This window comes from Impatiens glandulifera, chromosome 6 (assembly GCF_907164915.1).
Source record: "Impatiens glandulifera chromosome 6, dImpGla2.1, whole genome shotgun sequence".
Taxonomy (NCBI): Eukaryota; Viridiplantae; Streptophyta; class Magnoliopsida; order Ericales; family Balsaminaceae; genus Impatiens; species Impatiens glandulifera.
In genome coordinates, this window is record NC_061867.1 from 1636159 (window position 1) to 1656694 (window position 20536).

At 27.2% G+C, this 20536-nt stretch overlaps 2 protein-coding genes across 2 annotated transcripts; one reads left to right on the plus strand and one right to left on the minus strand.

Annotated features, from left to right (window-relative positions):
* Window positions 1-1390: 1390 nt before the first annotated feature.
* On the minus strand, window positions 1391-3423 carry LOC124942838 (homeobox-leucine zipper protein HAT4-like). Its single transcript, XM_047483401.1, has 4 exons — window positions 3234-3423; window positions 2862-3160; window positions 2071-2150; window positions 1391-1971 (listed from the first exon to the last, which is right to left on the minus strand). The coding sequence occupies exons 1-4, from the start codon at window positions 3337-3339 to the stop codon at window positions 1665-1667; spliced, it is 792 nt and encodes a 263-aa protein (XP_047339357.1). The 5' UTR covers window positions 3340-3423; the 3' UTR covers window positions 1391-1664.
* Window positions 3424-18898: 15475 nt separating this feature from the next.
* On the plus strand, window positions 18899-20255 carry LOC124942939. The gene is made up of 3 exons (XM_047483510.1): window positions 18899-19579; window positions 19651-19716; window positions 19803-20255. The coding sequence occupies exons 1-3, from the start codon at window positions 19046-19048 to the stop codon at window positions 19806-19808; spliced, it is 606 nt and encodes a 201-aa protein (XP_047339466.1). The 5' UTR covers window positions 18899-19045; the 3' UTR covers window positions 19809-20255.
* The last annotated feature ends 281 nt before the right edge of the window (window positions 20256-20536 follow it).

Sequence of the window (20536 nt, forward strand, 5' to 3'; positions counted from 1 at the left end):
ACAAGCCCTCGAGTTAGGACAACTCACTCTGAGCTCCCTAAGACAACTCATTTATTACAAATATTGTACTTTAGTGATTTAAGATAAAAACTTAAAATTTTTATTTGATTATGGGTTTAAATCATATCCGAAACCATTTTTCTATTATTTATTTTTTTTAACTAGACTTAAGACAACAAAAATATATCGAATTTTTTTCTAGCGGGACTGGGACAGTGTCGACTCTGTACATATTAAGAAGAACGATACTTATTCTTAATTATTAAGGAGATTTTAAAACGAATTGTTTGAATATCTCCAAACTCATTAACGATAGATTTTTAGTTATGTTCGTTCATTTTTTAACATTTTGGGTTTATGTTTTTATTGTTCTCTTAAATAGTTAATTTTGTTGTGTTTTGAGTGTGTTTAATGATAATGTAAACATTTATATTATATTATAGGATAATTTTAAATAATAACACAACTAAGGAGATTTTATTTCATGAAATAAAGAAATTTGATTGTTTCATGAGAGAACTCATAAAAACATGTTTGTAAGCAATGTTCTCTTGAAACCTAGTATGACAGGAAAGTTACATGGGCCAAGTTAAGACTCATTTGAAACTTCTAACTATAATATTTGGGTCAGTTATAACATGTCATTATACATATTGGGTATGAGTCCATGACCCATTTAAAGACTTTTGTGTCTGGCCTAGACAATTAAAGGAGGAGACTCATATTGTAATCCCTAAATTAGAGAGACATCATTTCTTCTATCATGTTTCAATGTTCTTAATAATCTATCTCATTGACAGAAAATGTGATATTGTTTATGTTTTATTTTCATAGGTTTCATTCTTGTGCATACAAAAAGAAGTTTTCAGTTATGGCTTCTAAAAGAAAACTATTTTAAGCATTAGATCGAGCTTTTAGTATATCTTTGGAAAATAATTCTAAGAGCTAGTTTTATGTGGGATTTTTTTAGATTTTTTCTAGTTAAATTATCTACTATCACATTATTATTAAAATACTTTTACTTTTATCATTATAAAGTTAAATACAAAAATAACATTAAAAATTCAAATAATATATTTTTTCATCCATTAAGAATACATTTTTTAATAAAATCCAAAAAAAACTCAAATTATTGAATCAGCCCTAAAAGTCGAATTTCACTGAGAACAAACAAATGACGTTATTAGATGCACATGTAAATCTATATTAGAGCTCATGTGGCTTCAACTCAGCTCGAAAAAAAATTATAATTTATAATAGAAGTTAAGATGACCCTCTATTTATTTTTAATTTAATTTTTTATTTGTTTATCTAATTGATAAAAATACTAAACCTACATTAATCTGCTCCAAAACATGACAAATATGATAAATACAAACATTAATTTGATTAAGATTTTTAATTAATCAAATAATAATTATATAGATCTCTTTACAAGATTACATCACATCCAAACCTTAAATTACTACCCATCCCTATTTTTCTTTTTTCTTTTTTAAATATTTTCTCCTCCTTAAAGATCAACAAATTAGGGAATAGTAACTATCAATATAACACTAACCTACAATATGTCATTTTAGACAATATTAAGATTTAAACAAGGATCATTAAATTAAAACAAATCATGACCCAAATCTCCTTTCTTAAAATTGCATGCATTAAGATCAATTAGGACGTAGCACATCAAATGTCCTTTGAGAAGTGTTAACATTCGACCAAGGATTAAACGCAATTGCTCGATTCTGCGACCGAGGATCCACAGAAGCGGTAGAGGAGGCGGCGCAACCTATGTCGCATGAAGGACATAATGTAAGGGTGGTCGGAGGAGCCATTTGCATGTAAAATTGCGGCGACATTTTTAAAGCTCTAAGTTCTTGTACTTCTTTTTGTAACCTCCTATTTTCTTCTGTAAGATTATCGCAACATCTCTTTAAGAATTCGCAATCAACCTCTGTTTGCTTCAATTTTGTTCTGTAATTATAAAATTGATAGAAATTGTAAATTACAATGATTTATGAGGGTATTATTGTGAAAGGGAGGATAATTGTTAAATTACTAAAAAGTCCTTACCTTGCTCTTCTATTTTGGAACCACACTTCTACTTGACGAGGCCTCAGACTTAATCGTTTAGCCAAGGCTAGTTTTTGCTTCTGTAATAATGGAAGTAACAAATACCCATGATTAGTCACATAATTACAAGAATACCACTAGACCTAGCTCTATTATTAATATACTTAGGCCTTGTTTGATTTTTGGGATTTTTTTAAGAGAATCATCACTTTATCTATATAATTACTCTTTTATTTATAAAAAATTCAATTTTTTTTATTAAGTATTTAAAATTAATTTTATGATCTTTCAATCTAAAAAAGAAACAGTAAAGGGTATTTTTGTATTTGTACCATAAAAAACTGAATTTTTATAAATTTAATCAAACAAGTTTTATTTTTAAGAAAATAAAAGACCAAAAATCAAACAAGCTCTTAAAACTTGTTTGATATATTTTTAGATTTTTACCAAAAACCTAATATTTTCACCCTTTTCATTTCATCAATTATATCATTCCTTTTTATAAATCAAAATACAAAAATACCATTTACTTAATATATTATTAAACTTTAATCAAACAAAAATATTATTCAAAACCCAAATCAAATCCAAAATAACCCAAAAAATAAACCAGCTCTAAGAAGTTGTTTGATATTAGTTTTTTTTTTTAATCCAAAACCTAATATTTTCACATTTTTTCTCTTAAAACACCAAAATAATTTCAATTTCATCAATTTCTATCAAAGATTTAACCCAAAAACACAAACAAAATCCAAAAAAAACAGAAACTAAAGATCAAAGAAAGCACTTACAGGATTCAAAGTATTATGTTCTTTAAAACTTTCTTCAAGTATAACAGATTGATCCTTAGAAAGACGAAGTTTCTTCCTAGACCCATCACCATCTTCTTCATCACTATTTCCTCTCGATGAATCTCTTTCTGCGTCCTGACCATCGCCCATCAAATCGCTACTACTCCTCTTCCCACTAACGCTAGAAATCGTACTATTCGGAGATGAAACGCCACCTTCTTCTTCACACTCCACAACCGCCGTCGCCGGAGAACGATTAACGTCAATACCCTTCAAGAACGACAAAGTTTCCCTCCGATCTGTACAGACATAACAGATTAGAATAGAGCATAATATGATTTACAGATCTAAGAAATAACAATGATTACATACAATTAGAAGGTTGATCATTTGAATTGAATAGATTCAATTGAAGGAGATCGCGATTGTCGGATGGGAAACTTAAGCTTAGACTGAGACCCAAATCTTGGTTCATCATTTTTGTGTAAAAGTTGTAAAAAAAAACAGTACGAGGTAGCAAATAGTAAGGTTTTCTAGAGAGAGAAAGGGATTGGGAAAGTTGGAATGATAAAGAGATAGATGAAGAAGAAGGGTTATATAGAAAAAGAATTATGACATGGTGTGTCGGGAGGACACCAATTATCTTAATTAATCATAATATTTTTTTTATTAGAATTAAATTATATGTTTTTAAAAAGATTGAGTACGATTTTATACCAAGTTTTCATCATTGGTATAATTAATGTAGTTTTCATATAATAAATGATTGCAGAAGAAGACTATATTTATATGATCATGAGATTGTATGATTTAAATTAGTTTTATTATTGAAGCTATTAATTAAAATATATTATTATTTTAATAATTTAATTTAAATAATCTATAATTTTGTTAAACAAAAGTTTTAAATTTATATTAGTGAAAAATCACAATAAAGCAATATAATAAAATAATGACTAAATAGTGTCCTAAAAAATAATAAGAATAATAACCTAAATATATAATAATGTCACATGAATATTTAAATTTAAAAAATGCGTGAATCACTTAAAAACTACTATACACTAGACTTAAAATATTTTTATATTATAAATGTTTGAAAACACCCCTAAACTTAATTTGAGTTTAAATAATGAAAATTATATAAACTCATCTTAGTAATAATTTTCTACATGAAAACTATTTATGTATTTTCAACGCATAACGTCTTGTTCAGTGTCCTACTAAAAATAAATTTTATTATGAGACGAACTATCCATATTGTTTAATCCCCATCTATATTTAATTCGGTTAATGAAACTACCATATTGATGATCAAACATGTCCTTAACGGTGACATTTTTACATAAAATAATGGAAGCAAGCATATGATACGTCGTAACTAGACTTTTGACACACACACCAACAATCTTCCCAAAATTTAATCGAAGAATCATCCCCACAATGAATCTAGATTGATCACGAAAACTTTTCCCCATAAAATAAATTCTCCTCCAAATACTACACTCCGCTAGATAATTAGAAACTTTTATGAACCAATCAGACCAATTGTATCATACTTACGATGCCCATAGCCTAATCGATTTCGTTGCAAACTATAACACCATTTTGATAGAAAATTTTTATTAAAAAAAATAAGATCTCGAATATTCAAATTTCTCACTCTTTACCTAGATAGATGGATAGATTAGAGAATGTGAAATAAATGTTACAGAGAAACATCAAATTAAGAATCTTGTCGTGGACATAACCATTAGTGGGGACTACATAAAATACGATATAGAAAAGTCCATATTAAAATGGCCTTCTTTAGAGATAGACATAGGAAAGTGGAGTTCACGTGGGATGATTGATGTTTATTATAAAGGTCAAAATCGAAATAACAAGGAAAGTTAGGGGTATATTTGACTATTTTCGGTGGAAAGTCACGTGAAGCAAACATGCATTTGCTGGTGGTCACGTGATTTCGAGGACATCAAAATTATATACTATTTATTTTTGGGACCCACCAACCATTTTGTAGGACCCACTTACACAGCCGTGCGTGTCATCTTCTTGTCCCTCCATCTCCCGACACGTACAATCATTTGAACCCACTTTCCCGTTTCTCACGCGCCGTCTATTATTCCTTAAAGTAAAAAGCAAATATATATATAATAAATTTAACATTTTAATTTTAATTATATTAATTAAACAATAACTATACACTATTAGAAAATCAACTTTCATGAGTAATTTAATTTATATTATATTAAAATAATAGTTGATATATATGTCTATGTATTATTATTTATATTTTTTCTTTTGATTTGGTTCTAGATTATTTATTCTTTAATCATCATTTGTTTGTTGATATTTGGATTATTTTTATTTTTTATAAATTTATATAAGAAGTCTCTTATAAAAGAAATGCGATAATTAAAATAAGGTTCTTTATCCTATATTTTTTAGTGGATTATCGGATTGAAAATAAATCAAAATTTTTTTAACCACTTAAATAGGTCCTTAAGCGCATGACATGTGCACGCATCAGATAGTGTGTAAAAGGCAGATCATTATTTTTTTTCATTTTTTGCATTGTAGATAAAAGCAAAAAGAGGGCAGTGCCCTCTATGCCGGTCATGCCCTCCTCTCACATTTTCATAATATATTAGTTATATATTTAATTATAATATTTATTCTTACTATTTTTAAGTTACATTATAATAACATTAAATAAATATATATTATAAAATTTTACTATAATATAAAATATTAATTATATATTAAATTATAATAATATTATAATATATTTTAAATTATAAAAATCTTTTATATTTTATTATAATATAGAAATATTAGTTATATATTATCAAATTTTCCTATAATATAGGAATATTAGTTATATATTCTCAAATTTATTTTGATAATGTTTTTAATATTATAATATATTTTAAATTATAAAAATATTTTATATTTCAATTTATTTAATATTAGTTATATATATATATTTAATTAATAAATATATATTTCAAATAAATTAATATATTTTTTCTATTAATTATATTAACATGTTTTAAGGGTGAAATTCTCAAATTTTCCTATAATATATATAATATAGAAATATTACTATATATTTAATTAATAAATATATATTTTAAATAAATTAATATATTTTTTTATTAATTATATTAACAGGGTTTAAATTCTCAAATTTTCCTATAATATAGGAATATTAGTTATAATACTATAAATTAGTTATTTATTTAAAATAGTATAAATAAAATTTACTTTTAAATTATTTAGAAGCATTGGAGAAGCATTGGAGTGTTTTGCCCAAGTACAATGTGTGCCCCCTTTCTGCCGAGGAATATAAATTTGACAAAATAAGAGGGCAGAGGTATTGTGCGCTGCTGATGCTCTAAGTATTATTTACAATATCATTATTATAAAAATGTCAGAGATTAATTAGATTCGGAAAATCTATGAATTTGTGTGGAGATCTTATTATTATTTTTTAAAGATATTCAAATCAATTAATTATATTAATGTATTTATTTTGTACATATTTTTTTTTCATATTATGTTTTTATCTTTGTATTTATATATAAAATAAACTCCACCATGTATAGATTTTAAAAATGACTTAAATTTTGTGAGGTGAGCATGATTATCACATGTATTAATTAATGTATAACGAATTTCATTAAACTCTAGAGCTAATTTAATTTTGGATGTTTCAATTTGTTTTTGTTTTTATTTTCTTTCTATCTATTAGGTTATTATTATTTTAATTATAAAATAATTAATAAATCAGTTATAAAATACCTTATTTACTTTTATTAATATTAAATTTTAAATAATAAAATAAATATTGTAATAATTTATTTTAAACAAATTTGAAATAATTATTTTTTATATAAAAAAAAGAAACATAAATATCCAAAAACACAACAATAAACAAACCCTAAATGTAAATTAATTGAGAATTTGGGTAAGTGCAACCATAACCATGATTAGATGTCACAACTCATATGCTTTGGTGTGCTTGAAAAGGATCTTTATCTTTCATCATGATTGTATCATTAGTTGTTATAGTTACATATCATCATCATCATCATGGCCAATTCAACTTGATATATTGCTTACTTTTCTTTTAATTATTGTCAATTTATCATTTTAGGTAAACAAAAAAAAATATACATATACATCTTAACTAATCCATTTTCAACACTCATATCAATAACCTTCTTTTTTACATAATTCATGATTAAAATCATGTATTATTATTATCATAAGAAATGTGTGAGTTATACTTGAAGTATTTTTTTTTTCTGTTTTATAGATTAAATATTTTATGTTTAATTTTCATTATAATAGTCAAAAGTTAAAAGTGAAAAATTATAATGGTAATTTATTTTTTAATTTTTAATTTTTTTAATTATAGTACAGGACATTATTTTGCTGAATTTTCTTACAATTTATTCTATGTTTAATTTTATCGACATCTTTTTTTAGAAGTCTACAACCATTACTATACCACTAAATATAAAAGACTTAATAATTTAACTCACACAATGTGCTTGATCGGGATGAATTGAATAACTTAGCTTTATTAAATAATAATTTGTAATAATTTTGAAGAGATTGATTTTTTTATTTTAATTTTAATAAAAGGGATTTCTGAAATAAATTTTATTTTTTTAAAATAGATGATATATTAATATTTTTTTTAATAAAGGATAAAATAGTTTTACACCCTACAGTCATGACTAGAGTTGGGCAATGGGTTAGATAAATACGAACCGATAAGATCTAACACGATATTTGTATGAAACGACATGTTACGATATTATCTCACTCGGGTCTTGAGTTGACACTATACAAGCACAAGACGATATGGTCACGACACGATTATGAGTTTATACGATCTTAACATGGTTACGAGTTGACACGAACACAACACGAGTATAGACACGACACCAGTATAGACAAGACACGACACGAGCACGAGTGTAAACACGAAACGATATAAACACAATAGTCACAATACCTAATTGTGTTTAAAACACAAAACACGAATTTAAACACGAGTTAACATGACACGAATAACACGACACGAAAGAGTCCGTGAATTTTAATATTTTTAGTGGGTCAAGACACGATACGATACTACACAATACGACACGATTAAGAGTCTAACACAACTTGCTCGATTCGAATACGAATGTTTATGCACGATGCCTAGCTCTAATCACAACCTGATAAACATTCAATATTTCTCTATGATGTTCTTATAACGTGGGTTCGGTTTTGTCGGGCTATGTTCGATTGTAATCCCGTGGGTATTCAATTGGATGGTTAAATGTTGCCCGGAAGGCGAACTTGTGGACGATGTTTACATTTGTGCTACTATGGCCACGATTTTAGCTGTAGGGTTTGTAACTAATTCAATCGGGATTCATGCGCTTTTTGGTGCTTTTGTGGTTGGTGTTTTTATTCCCAAATACAGGCCTTTTTCAGGTGCGTTAGTTGAGAAAGTGGAGGATTTTTTATCTAGTTTGTTTCTTCCTCTTTATTTCGTGTCGAATGGTTTGAAAACAAAAGTGGCTACAATTCAAGGACCGCAATTGTGGGGGCTTCTTGTTTTGGTTATAAGCACGGTCTACGTTAGGAAGATGGTTAGGACGATCGTCGTATCGCTTCTATGTAAGATTTCATTTCGTGAATCGATGACATTGGGATTCCTGATGAATACTAAAGGTTTGGTTGAGCTCATCGTGCTTAATATTGGTAAAGATTAGAGTTGGGCAATGGGTTGGATAAATATGAACCGACACGATTCAACACAATATTTGTACAAAACGACACGATATAATATTATCTCACTCAAGTCTTGGGTTGACACGATACAAGCACGAGACGACACGATCACGATCACGACACAATCACGACACGGACACAACACGAGTATAAACACGACAAAAACACGAGTATACACACGAAACGATATAAATAAAATTAGTCACATGACCTAAGGTATTAACATTAACATTCTCTAAACCTATTACATTTTATTCAATTAATAAATTATTTAATTTTATAAATGTAATATTTATAATTAAAATTAAACATACTAAAATACAATATTAAAAACATAATTTAAATAATATAAATATTAAAAAATAAATAAATTATATGAATAGAAATGTGAGTGATCGACTGACCACTCGTCTATTGAACATAGGAGTTTGACTTAGACTCCTTCACGACTTTCATTCGTGATAATAAGATCTTCACGGTGATGACAGTCATTATTCGACAAGGGTTAAGAGCTGCACCCCCACCCATCGGAACATGCAGATGTTCCAGGAGCCAGCCGAGTTGGACTGAGAATCCCACACTCTGCTTGCTCTATGGAGAAACCATCTCGTAGAGGGTTGAGAACAGAGCGGACGCTTAGTTGATTGACATCCCTCTGGTTATAGCCACCATGTATTCAAACCTGTCTTGGGTGTAATTATCGAAGGACCCTGTCATTGCCTGGAGCGACTTCGCTACAATATCGTTTAGAATGCAGACATGGTATTTTAGCTTTTTCTTCTTCCCGTTGATGTTAATCGGACCAGCGATGTCCAAGAAGAGTGTCTGCATTTCTGAAATGATCTCGGACAGAATCTTGACGTCGAAGGTGTGACCCTCCGATGGAAGTTCGAAGAACTCAGCAAATAAGGCTTCGGAGAAAGAATTTTTTGCACCGTTCACCGTCGCTTCGATAAAATCTCCAACGACTCTCCCTGACTTGAAGAACTCTCGGACTTCATCTTCATATAGAGTAAAAGGACCGCCAGAAACTTCTTGAGGCCAGACGCCTCCAGTGATTTAAACACATCAACCACGTCCTGCTGTTCAAAAGTGTACATAGATTCAAAGTCTACCTGCAATATGTTATGAGGAAAATAAACAATCCTTTAGAAAATGTTAATGTGAGTAGCTTATGTCATGTGACTAATTATATTTATGTCGTTTCGTGTGTATAAAAATGTGAGTCTATTAATAATTATTTTAAAGCGCATTTTAAATAATTGACATTCAAATTATTATTATGTTAAAATTTATATTTACACATTTTACATATTAAATAACTTTTTAAATAAATTTAATAAATTTAACTTATTAAATTAATTTAAATTTTTTAAATTAAAATAAATTAATAATCAAATTTTATAATTTACTAACAATATAATTTAATATATATATATGTTAGGATCGGGGACGCCCTTGGAGGACCGGGGTGTTTCCGGTTTCTAGAAGGGTGGTCGCTTACAACACGCAACACACTTTGGTGATAGTCCGGTTAGAGACTATGACCGTTCTCAGCACTTCGCAAACTGTCACAGATTCTTGAACCGGGTTCAAGGGCGGAAATGTCTGTTTCAGTCTAAAGCAACGTATGCGACTTAGATGATGTTTAGGAGGAGTCGGTTTTAGAAATATGAGTGGACCGGTTTTTGATCTAAGGAGTAAGATTGTCTTGGTTTGTGGTTAGGTTAAGTGAATAAGCCGGGAATAAAAGAAATGACACGAGACAATATTTTTTATGGATGTTCGGAGCAAACCCTCCTACGTCACCCTTCTTCTCAAGTTATGAGAAGAATCTCCACTAACTTTCAAGTTTACAACATTTACACTGCCGGTCGAGCCTTAACTTACTACTCGCCGGTTACACTAACTCACTCTTGATGTAATACAATAACACAACACAACAATAGCTTTCGGTAAATGATACAACGGTTTTGGATCGCGCGTGAGATTTCTTTATCTCTCTAAGATTTTCGTAACTTGTCATTAATGAGGTCGCTTCGTCTTCCTTTTATAGTGAAGAGTCTTCCAACGGTCACTTTCTTCTCTCACCGTGGGATTGGTTAATTGAGAGTCACGCCGGTGCAGAGAGGTTGCTTACACGTTTCACCTTCCTAACACTTGGCAAGCATGCAAATACTCCTCATGTAAAGAAGACGTAGCCGGTTTGCAGATTCGAACACGTGTCAGGCATGCACTCTCCGGATGTCGAAGTCGGATCAATAAATCATCATTGTTTTTATCGCATGTTTCTGATCGGATCTTATCTTCTTTTATTTCTCCGAGACACGTATATTTCGTCATATTACGTCATCTTTGTAACTTTTAGTTTCCGGTTGGCTCTTACATAGTATAGTCCGGCTGGGATGTAGACTTTTCTTTGCTAGTCGGTCCCTTGAGAATGTTGAAACCGGTTCCTCTTGATCTTGACTTGATCACTTGGAACTGGATTTCTTTGAAGTGTTCTTCAGCCGGTTTGTGAGGCTCCAGCCGGTTTATGCAATTCGATCTGTTCCTGCACATAGAAGTTAATAGTTGTTTAGTTTTCTGGCCGATTCCAAAAATTAACTTTACTTAATTTTTCTATCAATTTCTCCCTTTTTGATTATTTAGAATAAATATTAAAAAATTGTAATGTATGGCTGGTTTGAAAATTAACTTACTTAATTTTTCTATCAATATAAATAATAAATAATGAACATGAGTGTGTTAAAACACGATTGTGTTAACATGATGAGAAAATCTAGTAGGAATAACACGAAACACAAATTTAAACACGAGTTAGCACGACATGAATAAACTCGTGGACATGAATAACACGACACAAAAGAGTCCGTGAATCATAATATTTTGTGTGGGTCAAAACATGATACGACACGTATTAGATTGAGACACGTCACAACACGACACGATTTGGCCGAGTCGAATACAAACGTTTATGCACGATGCATACCTCTAGTCATGACCCCGCATAATATTGTAAGCAATTAATTGAATAATGTAATAAAAAAAAATAAGGATTAAATGATTTAAATTAGACTAATCAACTCTTAAATTTGTTTGATCTTGTCGAATTTTGTTAGGATTTTTAATGAATTTTATAAAAAACAAAGTTATAAGCTATTGGAAATTTGTTTATGATGAATTATTAAAATATTATATTATATTTAAAATTCAAATTTAATAAATACAAAGTAATAATATATTAATATTTTAATTGATAATTAATTAATTTGATAATTAAAATAATAATAATAATAATAATGTTATCCTAAATATTTAAAATAATAATAAAATCTAAGGTCTAACCAATGATGAAAAAAAAAAGTTGAAGGACAATAATGAAAAAAAGAATATATATGACTATATGTAGATGTTGATTAACTTCACATTACAAGTTTTGTTACATAAGATAACTTGTATCAATGATCATTAATAACTTCAAATCAACACTTACCATTAAATCACATTTATTTATTTATATATATATATATATATATCCAATTAATAAGTTAAAACAAACATGGCCCAGACATGATATAACGGCGAGTGGAATAGACGCTTCAAAGACACGAAGACACACAATAGAGCGTAAAGTACACGCAGAAGAAATGAATGATGGTAAAGATAATTGTAGGTCTTGTTTGGAGTTAAAATTATATAAATAGATAATATTTTTGAAACATGTATAATTAAAATTGTATAATAATGTATTTATTTATTTATTTAATTATATAAAACATGAAAATCCGGAGATCAAACAACGTGGGGTCCAACAAGGTTAGTGATTAGCTGTCCCACGTGTTCCCTCATCATGATTTCAATTATGCATCACTTTACCCTAGGTTCATTTATTATCAAATTCGTCGAGGCAAAATAAAATTAATTAAATCAATTTTAATAAAAATAAACTATAAACAAATCCCAATTGATGGTATATTGGATAATGATGGGTTGTGTTATTATTGAGTTTATTGGACACCTTATGTTATAATTAGATTTAGGATGATTTGATTGCAGATTTGAAAATAATAATTGTGAGTAATAATTAAGATGGAAATATGCATAAAAACAATCAGTATTTGATTGAAAATTAGACTATGAAAAAAAAATTATTATTCTTTAAAAAATTATTTTAGAATTTATTTTATTTTTTATTTAGATTTGTCAATATAATATAATAAACCTTTTTAATGTTTTTTTTTTTTGTTATACTCTTATTTATATCATACAAATTCTATAACAAAAAATAAACATAATTTTATATATATAAATATATATTTTTTATATAAGTTTTATGAAAAAATAATAGTAAGCATATTACTTGTTTAGTTATTTTTAAATAATGGAATATAATAATCTAAGCCTTACATATTGCATTATAAGTAATTTATTTATTTATTTTTAATGTTTGAAGATAATAATTTTACAAATATAACATTCACTCAAACTTAAAACATAATTTTACAAGTAAAGTTTATAACTTACTAACTTACTTTTATATTATTTAATTTGAAAAAATGATTACAAGTTTTTCATTTAAAGTAATTCAATGATTTAAAAAAGTATAAATTAATAATTATTTAGTTAGAATTTAGGTAAATATTGGCTTTATTTAATAGAGATTATTCAAATATTAAAAAAAAAAACATTCATTATTTTATCAATTAAAATATTTATTTCATTAATCAAATATTATTTATTTTATTTTTTAATAATATTTTATTCTATTTTAATACATTTTAAGTTTTTTTTTTCTAAAAAAAAAATATTTCTTAAAATTTACCTAATCAGTTATTTTATTCAAATAATCTAATCTGAAAAAGCTCTATATCATATCAAATCATTTTTTAAATAGTATAAATACTTATTATTAATTAGTTGTTAAATATACCCATTATCTATATATATATATATAATGATGCTTAATTTTAAAAGTGTCCGGATTGCTAGGTCGAGAGCTGTGGTTAATTTAGATATATATGTGAGAGTAAATGGATATTTGAGTCGGATTCTGGTTTCACCCGCCCATAAACTTAAAACGGTTAAAAATAAAATTAAAAATGTTATAGTTATGTTTCGAACTCGCAACTTAACGAAATAAGTACAACTCTTTAACCAACTAGACTAATAACACTTTATATTTTTAAGTCACACCAAATTTGATGAACGTGAGACATTTTTAACTAAATAATTTATATATATAATGATGCTTAATTTTAAAAGTGCCTAGATTGTCAGGTCGAGAGCTGTGATTAATTTGGATATATATGTGAGAGTAAATGGATATTTGGATTCTGGTTTGACCTGCCCATAAACTTAAAACGGTTAAAAATAAATTTAAAAATACTATAGGTATGTTTCGAACTCGCAACCTAACAAAAGAAGTACAACTATTTAACCAACTAGGCTAATAACACTTCATATTTTAAATTCAACACCAAATTTGATGAACGCGGGACATTTTTAACTAACTAATCTATATATGTATAATGATGCTTAATTTTACAAGTGTCAGATTGTCAGATCGAGAGTTGTGGTTAATTTGGATATATATGTGACATTAAAAATGCTATATGTATGTTTTGAACTCGCAACCTAACAAAACAAGTACAACCATTTAACCAACTAGGCTAATAACACTTTATATTTTAAATTCAAATACCAAATTTTATGAACGCGGGACGTTATAACAATATATTTTTATCTGTGTGCATCACACATGGATCTTCCTAGTAGTAATTAATGTGGCATAAAATATTAAATCAAGGCCTATATATTGTATGACCACATATTGAACCTAAACTATGTATAGAGTTTGGCTTCCAAAAATTGTATTTTCTTGGAGTCATACTCAAATGTTATTATTCAAATTTAAATTTGATTTTTTTTTTTCAATGAGAATAGAATATAACTACAAATTAACATAAATAAATTATACCAAAAAAAAAATCAAATTAATTTTTGAATACATTAGTTTTAGAAATACATGTATTAACAACAAATTAAACACTCGTGTATAATTAGCACGTGGATATTGGTCAAATCTATCTGTATTCAGTCAAGGTCCATAATCATTTCATCATTAACATCTAATTAATTAATTAATTTAAATAAGTGCATTTTTTAATACCCAGTTGATGATTAGTTAGGTAGTGAATGAAATTCTAGATCATAAAGGATAAGCTCTCTTGGCCGTTAGATCATGATGTATTATTATTAAAAGTAATGTCAACCGTTAGATACGGAATTATCACACGACAGGAGCACATGCCACGTGCTGCTTAATTAGGTTGTAAATCAAATGTGTAGGTGACCCAACATGTTTGGCACATGACCGGTTGAGCTGTTTTTTACTGAAAATGAGACATTTTATCTTTTAAATAATATTTGTTTTGGTTTAAAATTTAATAATATATATATTAAGTGATTATTTAGAATTGTAAAACTAATTATTGGTTAGCAGTTGGGACATGGGTATGATTTTGGATCCACGTGAAGAGAATTTCCAGGTTGGATATGGAAGATATTATTATATTACCAAACATGGTGTAACAGTTTTTAATATAAGATATTGTCTACTACCAAATATGTGCAAATATTACATTTGACGTGCACTTCATTTCATATAATTGATGGAAGATATTTGGAAATCTTATACATTTATTATTATTATCATTATATATTTGGTATAAGAGTGAAGATTTTTTAATAAATTAAAATGTATATATTCAATTTTATTAAAAACTTTTTAAATTAAAATTGTTTATTACTGATATAGTTGGGATAATAGCTAGATATATGTTATGATTCAGTTGAGTAGAAATGTGACATGTTATATAATTTTTTTTTAAAATTTAATTCATTATTTTTTTATTTAATACCTGTCCTATTTAATTTGTTTTTGAATTAATTTGATTTTTTTTCTCCCTCTTTCTCAATCACTTCAATCTTTTCAATCACTTCATCCCTCTATTTAAAATATTATTTTACCCTTACAAATTTTTTTAAATTTAAAATTATTAAACCATATTACTCAGTGACACATTCCGTAATTTTTAATAATAGTGAGAACTTAAATGTCCAAAACACATTCTACTCAAATAAACTTATTTATATTTCATACAGGTTTATTTTTATCACTTTAGTCAAAATAAATAAAAAATCTAATTTAGGTCAGGCCCTTAGTTTTCAAAAAAAAAAAATTAAAAAATTAAATGTTCAATTATACAATTTATCAATAATTTTCTTTTTATTTTTTTAAAATTAACTCTGATTTTTTTTTTCAAACTCATCAAATTCTATTTTTTTTATTTGTTCCTTATAAAAAAAATTAATAATTAAATGAAAAAATGTACAAATATATTTTATGTATTGATTGTTTTCAAATGATTTTATATATATATTCAAATAGGTTAATGTGGTTAGTATATTTTTTTTTGGATATTGTTTTGTTTTAAAATTTAAGAGTGTGGCTAAAGATCTAATGTGGACTTTGTTAACCCAATAGTAATTGGGCTAATTTTTGGATTAATAATTTTCATTGAAAGGCCCTTAAATAATATTTTTCATTGAAAATGGATCCACTCATGGCCTCAAAAACAAATGTCAACACACATATATTTTAATACAATGTTTCCACATTATTAAGATATCACAAGCAAAAATTAAAATTGAAGATACTTAAAAACTATTTTCAATATTAATGAGTATATTATATTATATGATACTATACAAACTTCTATATATTAAACAACTCAATATTTTCCTACTTACAAATGATCACATTTAAATTAATAATTATATCAAACAAATAGATATTAATAATTAAATTTCAAATGTGTAATTACTAGTAGTAAACAATACTTTATTGAACTATGGGCATCCTATCATATTCTTAGAATGTTCAAATTATTTTCTTGACCAAACCCTTGAAAATTATCATAGTCAACTTTATTATAATTATAATGTCCTATAACTCACCTTTTTTATTGAAAAATCCACATACTAATCAACATATATTGACTTTGAATAAATCTTTTGAAATAATTTTTATGTGGTTTCTAGAGTAGATTTGTTGTTATATGATGTTGACATTCTGATTTTTATTTAGAATTGTTTTTTTTCTTATAAATAATACTAACATAAATGCAAATAAAAATAATTTATTAAAAAATTCTTACATATTAAAAATCTCAGCTAGCAAATATGCCAATTAATGTTTTATTATCTTAAATTTGAAGGTTTAAAAGTTCATACTGTACTTAGATTAATCAATGAATTTTGTTTATTAATATAAATTATATATTTATATATATTTAGATAATATTAAAAAATATTAATTCATTAATTATGACACACACCAATTTTAATTTTCTCATAATACATTATATATTTTTAATTTCAATTTTATAATAAAGGATAATGAATGATTTGCCCACAAATATGATACTTTCTCAAATCATATGATGCCCTAAGTACTCTACCATGAAATATATAATTTTATATGATTTTGAACTAAGCTATAAGATTCAAACTATTAATTTCTTGATGAAAAGAATAAGACATCTAGAAAAAAAATAAAGGAAAACCAAAATGGTGAATATACAATTAATGATTTTAAAAAATTTGATTAAATAAAATCATCATTCCAAAGCTTTGAATAAATATTTCTTAAAGTAACATTAATTTGATTGGTTGAATATAATATTACAAAAGAGGGAATACCAAGAAGAGGCTTGTGGTCCTAATACAAAAAAAATAACATTAAATATATTTTTTATGAGGATAAACCTAAACAACCCAAATGAAAATAGTTTATACAAATTAGTAATTGATATTAGGTTGAATTTGAATTCAAGTTAATCTCATAAATATTTTACCCAAATTAGTAATTCATATTAGATTAAATTTAAATTTTGAGTTAATATGTTTAATGATCAACTATAAGAATGCCATAGTTACAATTAAAATAATAAATTTATGTAATATAAAATATGTAACTTAATTTTACATATGCCTAGTTAGTGTTTTGCTAAGAATAAAAATAATAGTTCTTGATTGCTATATTGGAAGTGAGATACAAGTTGAGGACATAGATAATTATTACGAAAGTTAAAGGGCTTATTGAATCTATAACTATAATTTCAGGGCTATTTGATATATATATATATATATATTGAAATTTGTTAAAAAATATATTATTATAAATAAATAAAAATAAAACTTTTATAAAATATAAAAAATAAAAATTGCATATAGTTTAATATTGATATTTTATTTTTTTATAATAAATTTACTGTATCAAAATTTCATTTTAATCATTCATTCACTTAATTTATCAAATAATGAAATATATATAAAAAAAAAAAATCTATCAAAATTTACAATTTGTGGATTTTTTTATATTTAGGACGCTAAATTACACTAATTCTTTTGAGTGCGGTTAATCCTCGTGGGTTAAGCAAACAACCCGCAAATACACTTAATAATTAAGTAGGCGTAAAATTTACCGTCTGAACCTAGGATCTCAGGGAGGCTGAGGATACTCACCTATTGTTACTGTTAGGATATAAGAGTGAGTGGATGCAGTTCCTTAGCGTTAAAGCGATGCACAACAAGATTTTTATTTTAACAATTTCAAACGTCGTTAACTTATTATTTATTTCACATTTATAAATGAATAAATGAAATATTCATATTACTAATTTAACTACAAACTTTTTACGAATTTAGGGTTTGAACTAACGTTTTTCTGAAATTCAATAATCAATATCCTAATTTGGCTAAAATTTAATAATTAAATTTGTAATATTAATATTTTTAATTTATTTATTTATAAATATAATGTAAATAATAAGTTAACTAAATTTAAAACAATTAAGATAAAATTTTATTTCGCATCACTTAACCAATAAAGAGTCTCAAATTATAAAGTTAAAAAAAAGAGGTCCAAAACAATAAAAAGCCCACATTTTAATTTTTAAAATTGAGATCAGCCTTATTATTTGATTTCTAATAATTTGTATAATTAGTAATAATTTATATTTTAAATATTGATGGAAGGGTTTGAACTTTGATCCCACAATTAATAAAAATTAGCCCCCTTATTTTAACTACATGTATATATTAGCCCCCCTCCGTCTTCTCTCTTAAACCTTTCTCATCGCCCACAGAAGCACAATTCTTCTTCTTCTTCTTCTCGCAAAAACCAGCTTTTCTTTTCATCTTCTTCTCCATTGATATCTCTTCTGCAATTCTCATTCATTTTTCAAATAAAATTCAGGGTTTGTTTCAATCCTCTTTCTATTATCTATTCTTGGCTGATAAACCTTCATCTTCTCATGGCCACAGCGCCAATGAAGTCTAAACCTCTCCATAACTTCTCTCTTCCATATCTGAAATGGAGTCACAAGAAACAGGTCTTCAACAACAGCGATAATCTGTTGCGGAAATCTGCACTATCATCTTGTTCAACGCAGAAACAGGATGATGTATTTGAAGAAGATGTTCATCAAGTTGATGAATCGTTGAAAAGGAAATGGAATTTCAGGTCTATGAATGTTGTTTCAAAGGAAACGGTCGAGATCGGAATCGTTTCAAAGAAGAGATTAGTTGTTGTTGATGATGATGATAATCATGATGATTATCACATGGGTAATGCAATTCTGCCGCAGAAAACTGAGAATCAGCCGAAATCGATGAGGCTTAGAGGATTAACGGCTGATGGGTATGGAATGGATAGGAGAAAAGAGAAGAGGAAATTTTGGATTGCTCTTTCTCGTGAAGAGATTGAAGAAGATATTTACGCTATGACTGGATTAAAACCCTCTCGTAAGCCCAAGAAAAGACTCAAGAACGTTCAGAAACAACTCGATGTAAGAATTTTTCACTTCAATTGGTTCAATTTCAGTATGAAATCTCTGATTGTTTGATTTGATCTATGTAGAATGTCTTTCCTGGGTTGAATTTTGTTGGACTTTCATCTGATGCTTATCGGCTTAATCAATCTCTGGTATGTATATTGTAATATGTTCTGTTTACCCTATTACTGCTGCTGTCATTGTTGAACACTGATAAACTCTTTGCCTGATCTTGCAGAGATGATGATGATGATGATGATCCTGTTGATTCAGTAGTTTCTTGCATCTTGTTGATTCAGTCTATGAAGATAGGTTAGCACTTAGTATAGTAGTAGCAGCAATGTTTCTAATATATACACTTTCTAGTTTCTATGTTTTAGAATTTATGCATGATCTTATGATCTTAAAGGCAATATATGCTTATTTCTAGTTATGGGTAAATGGTTATTAGTGTCTGCCATTGATGAAATGATATTTTGGCTATGGATTCTTGATTGTTTCTTCTAGAATGGAACAAGGTTTTGTTTTGATGACTATGTTTTTAAAACCCATATGCTTATATTTGCAGAATGTAAGTTGCCATTTTATTATCTGATGATCTGATAAGGTTCTATGTTGTTTATGTAGTAATGGGATTTGTGAATTGAATGAAAGGGGATTGAGTGAAAAAGTCTTTAAATGGTGAAGATGAATTGAGTAAAAATGGATCATATATGTCTGGCTCAAGTTTAATAAATAGACTGGTCTGATTTACTGATTTACTCTCTGTTTGTGAGTTTCTCCTTATTTTTTACCTTCTTTTTAAAAGGGTTAGTTTGATTCAACTTATTGGTTACCTTTGTTTGCGTAGAAAGTTTATGGGTAACTAGGGATGGATTAAAAAATTTAGTGTAGACTTACAAAATAATATGAAAATTGTGGATAAACTTAAGGTTTGACCTATATTTTATGAATTTTAGAAGCAATTGGTGA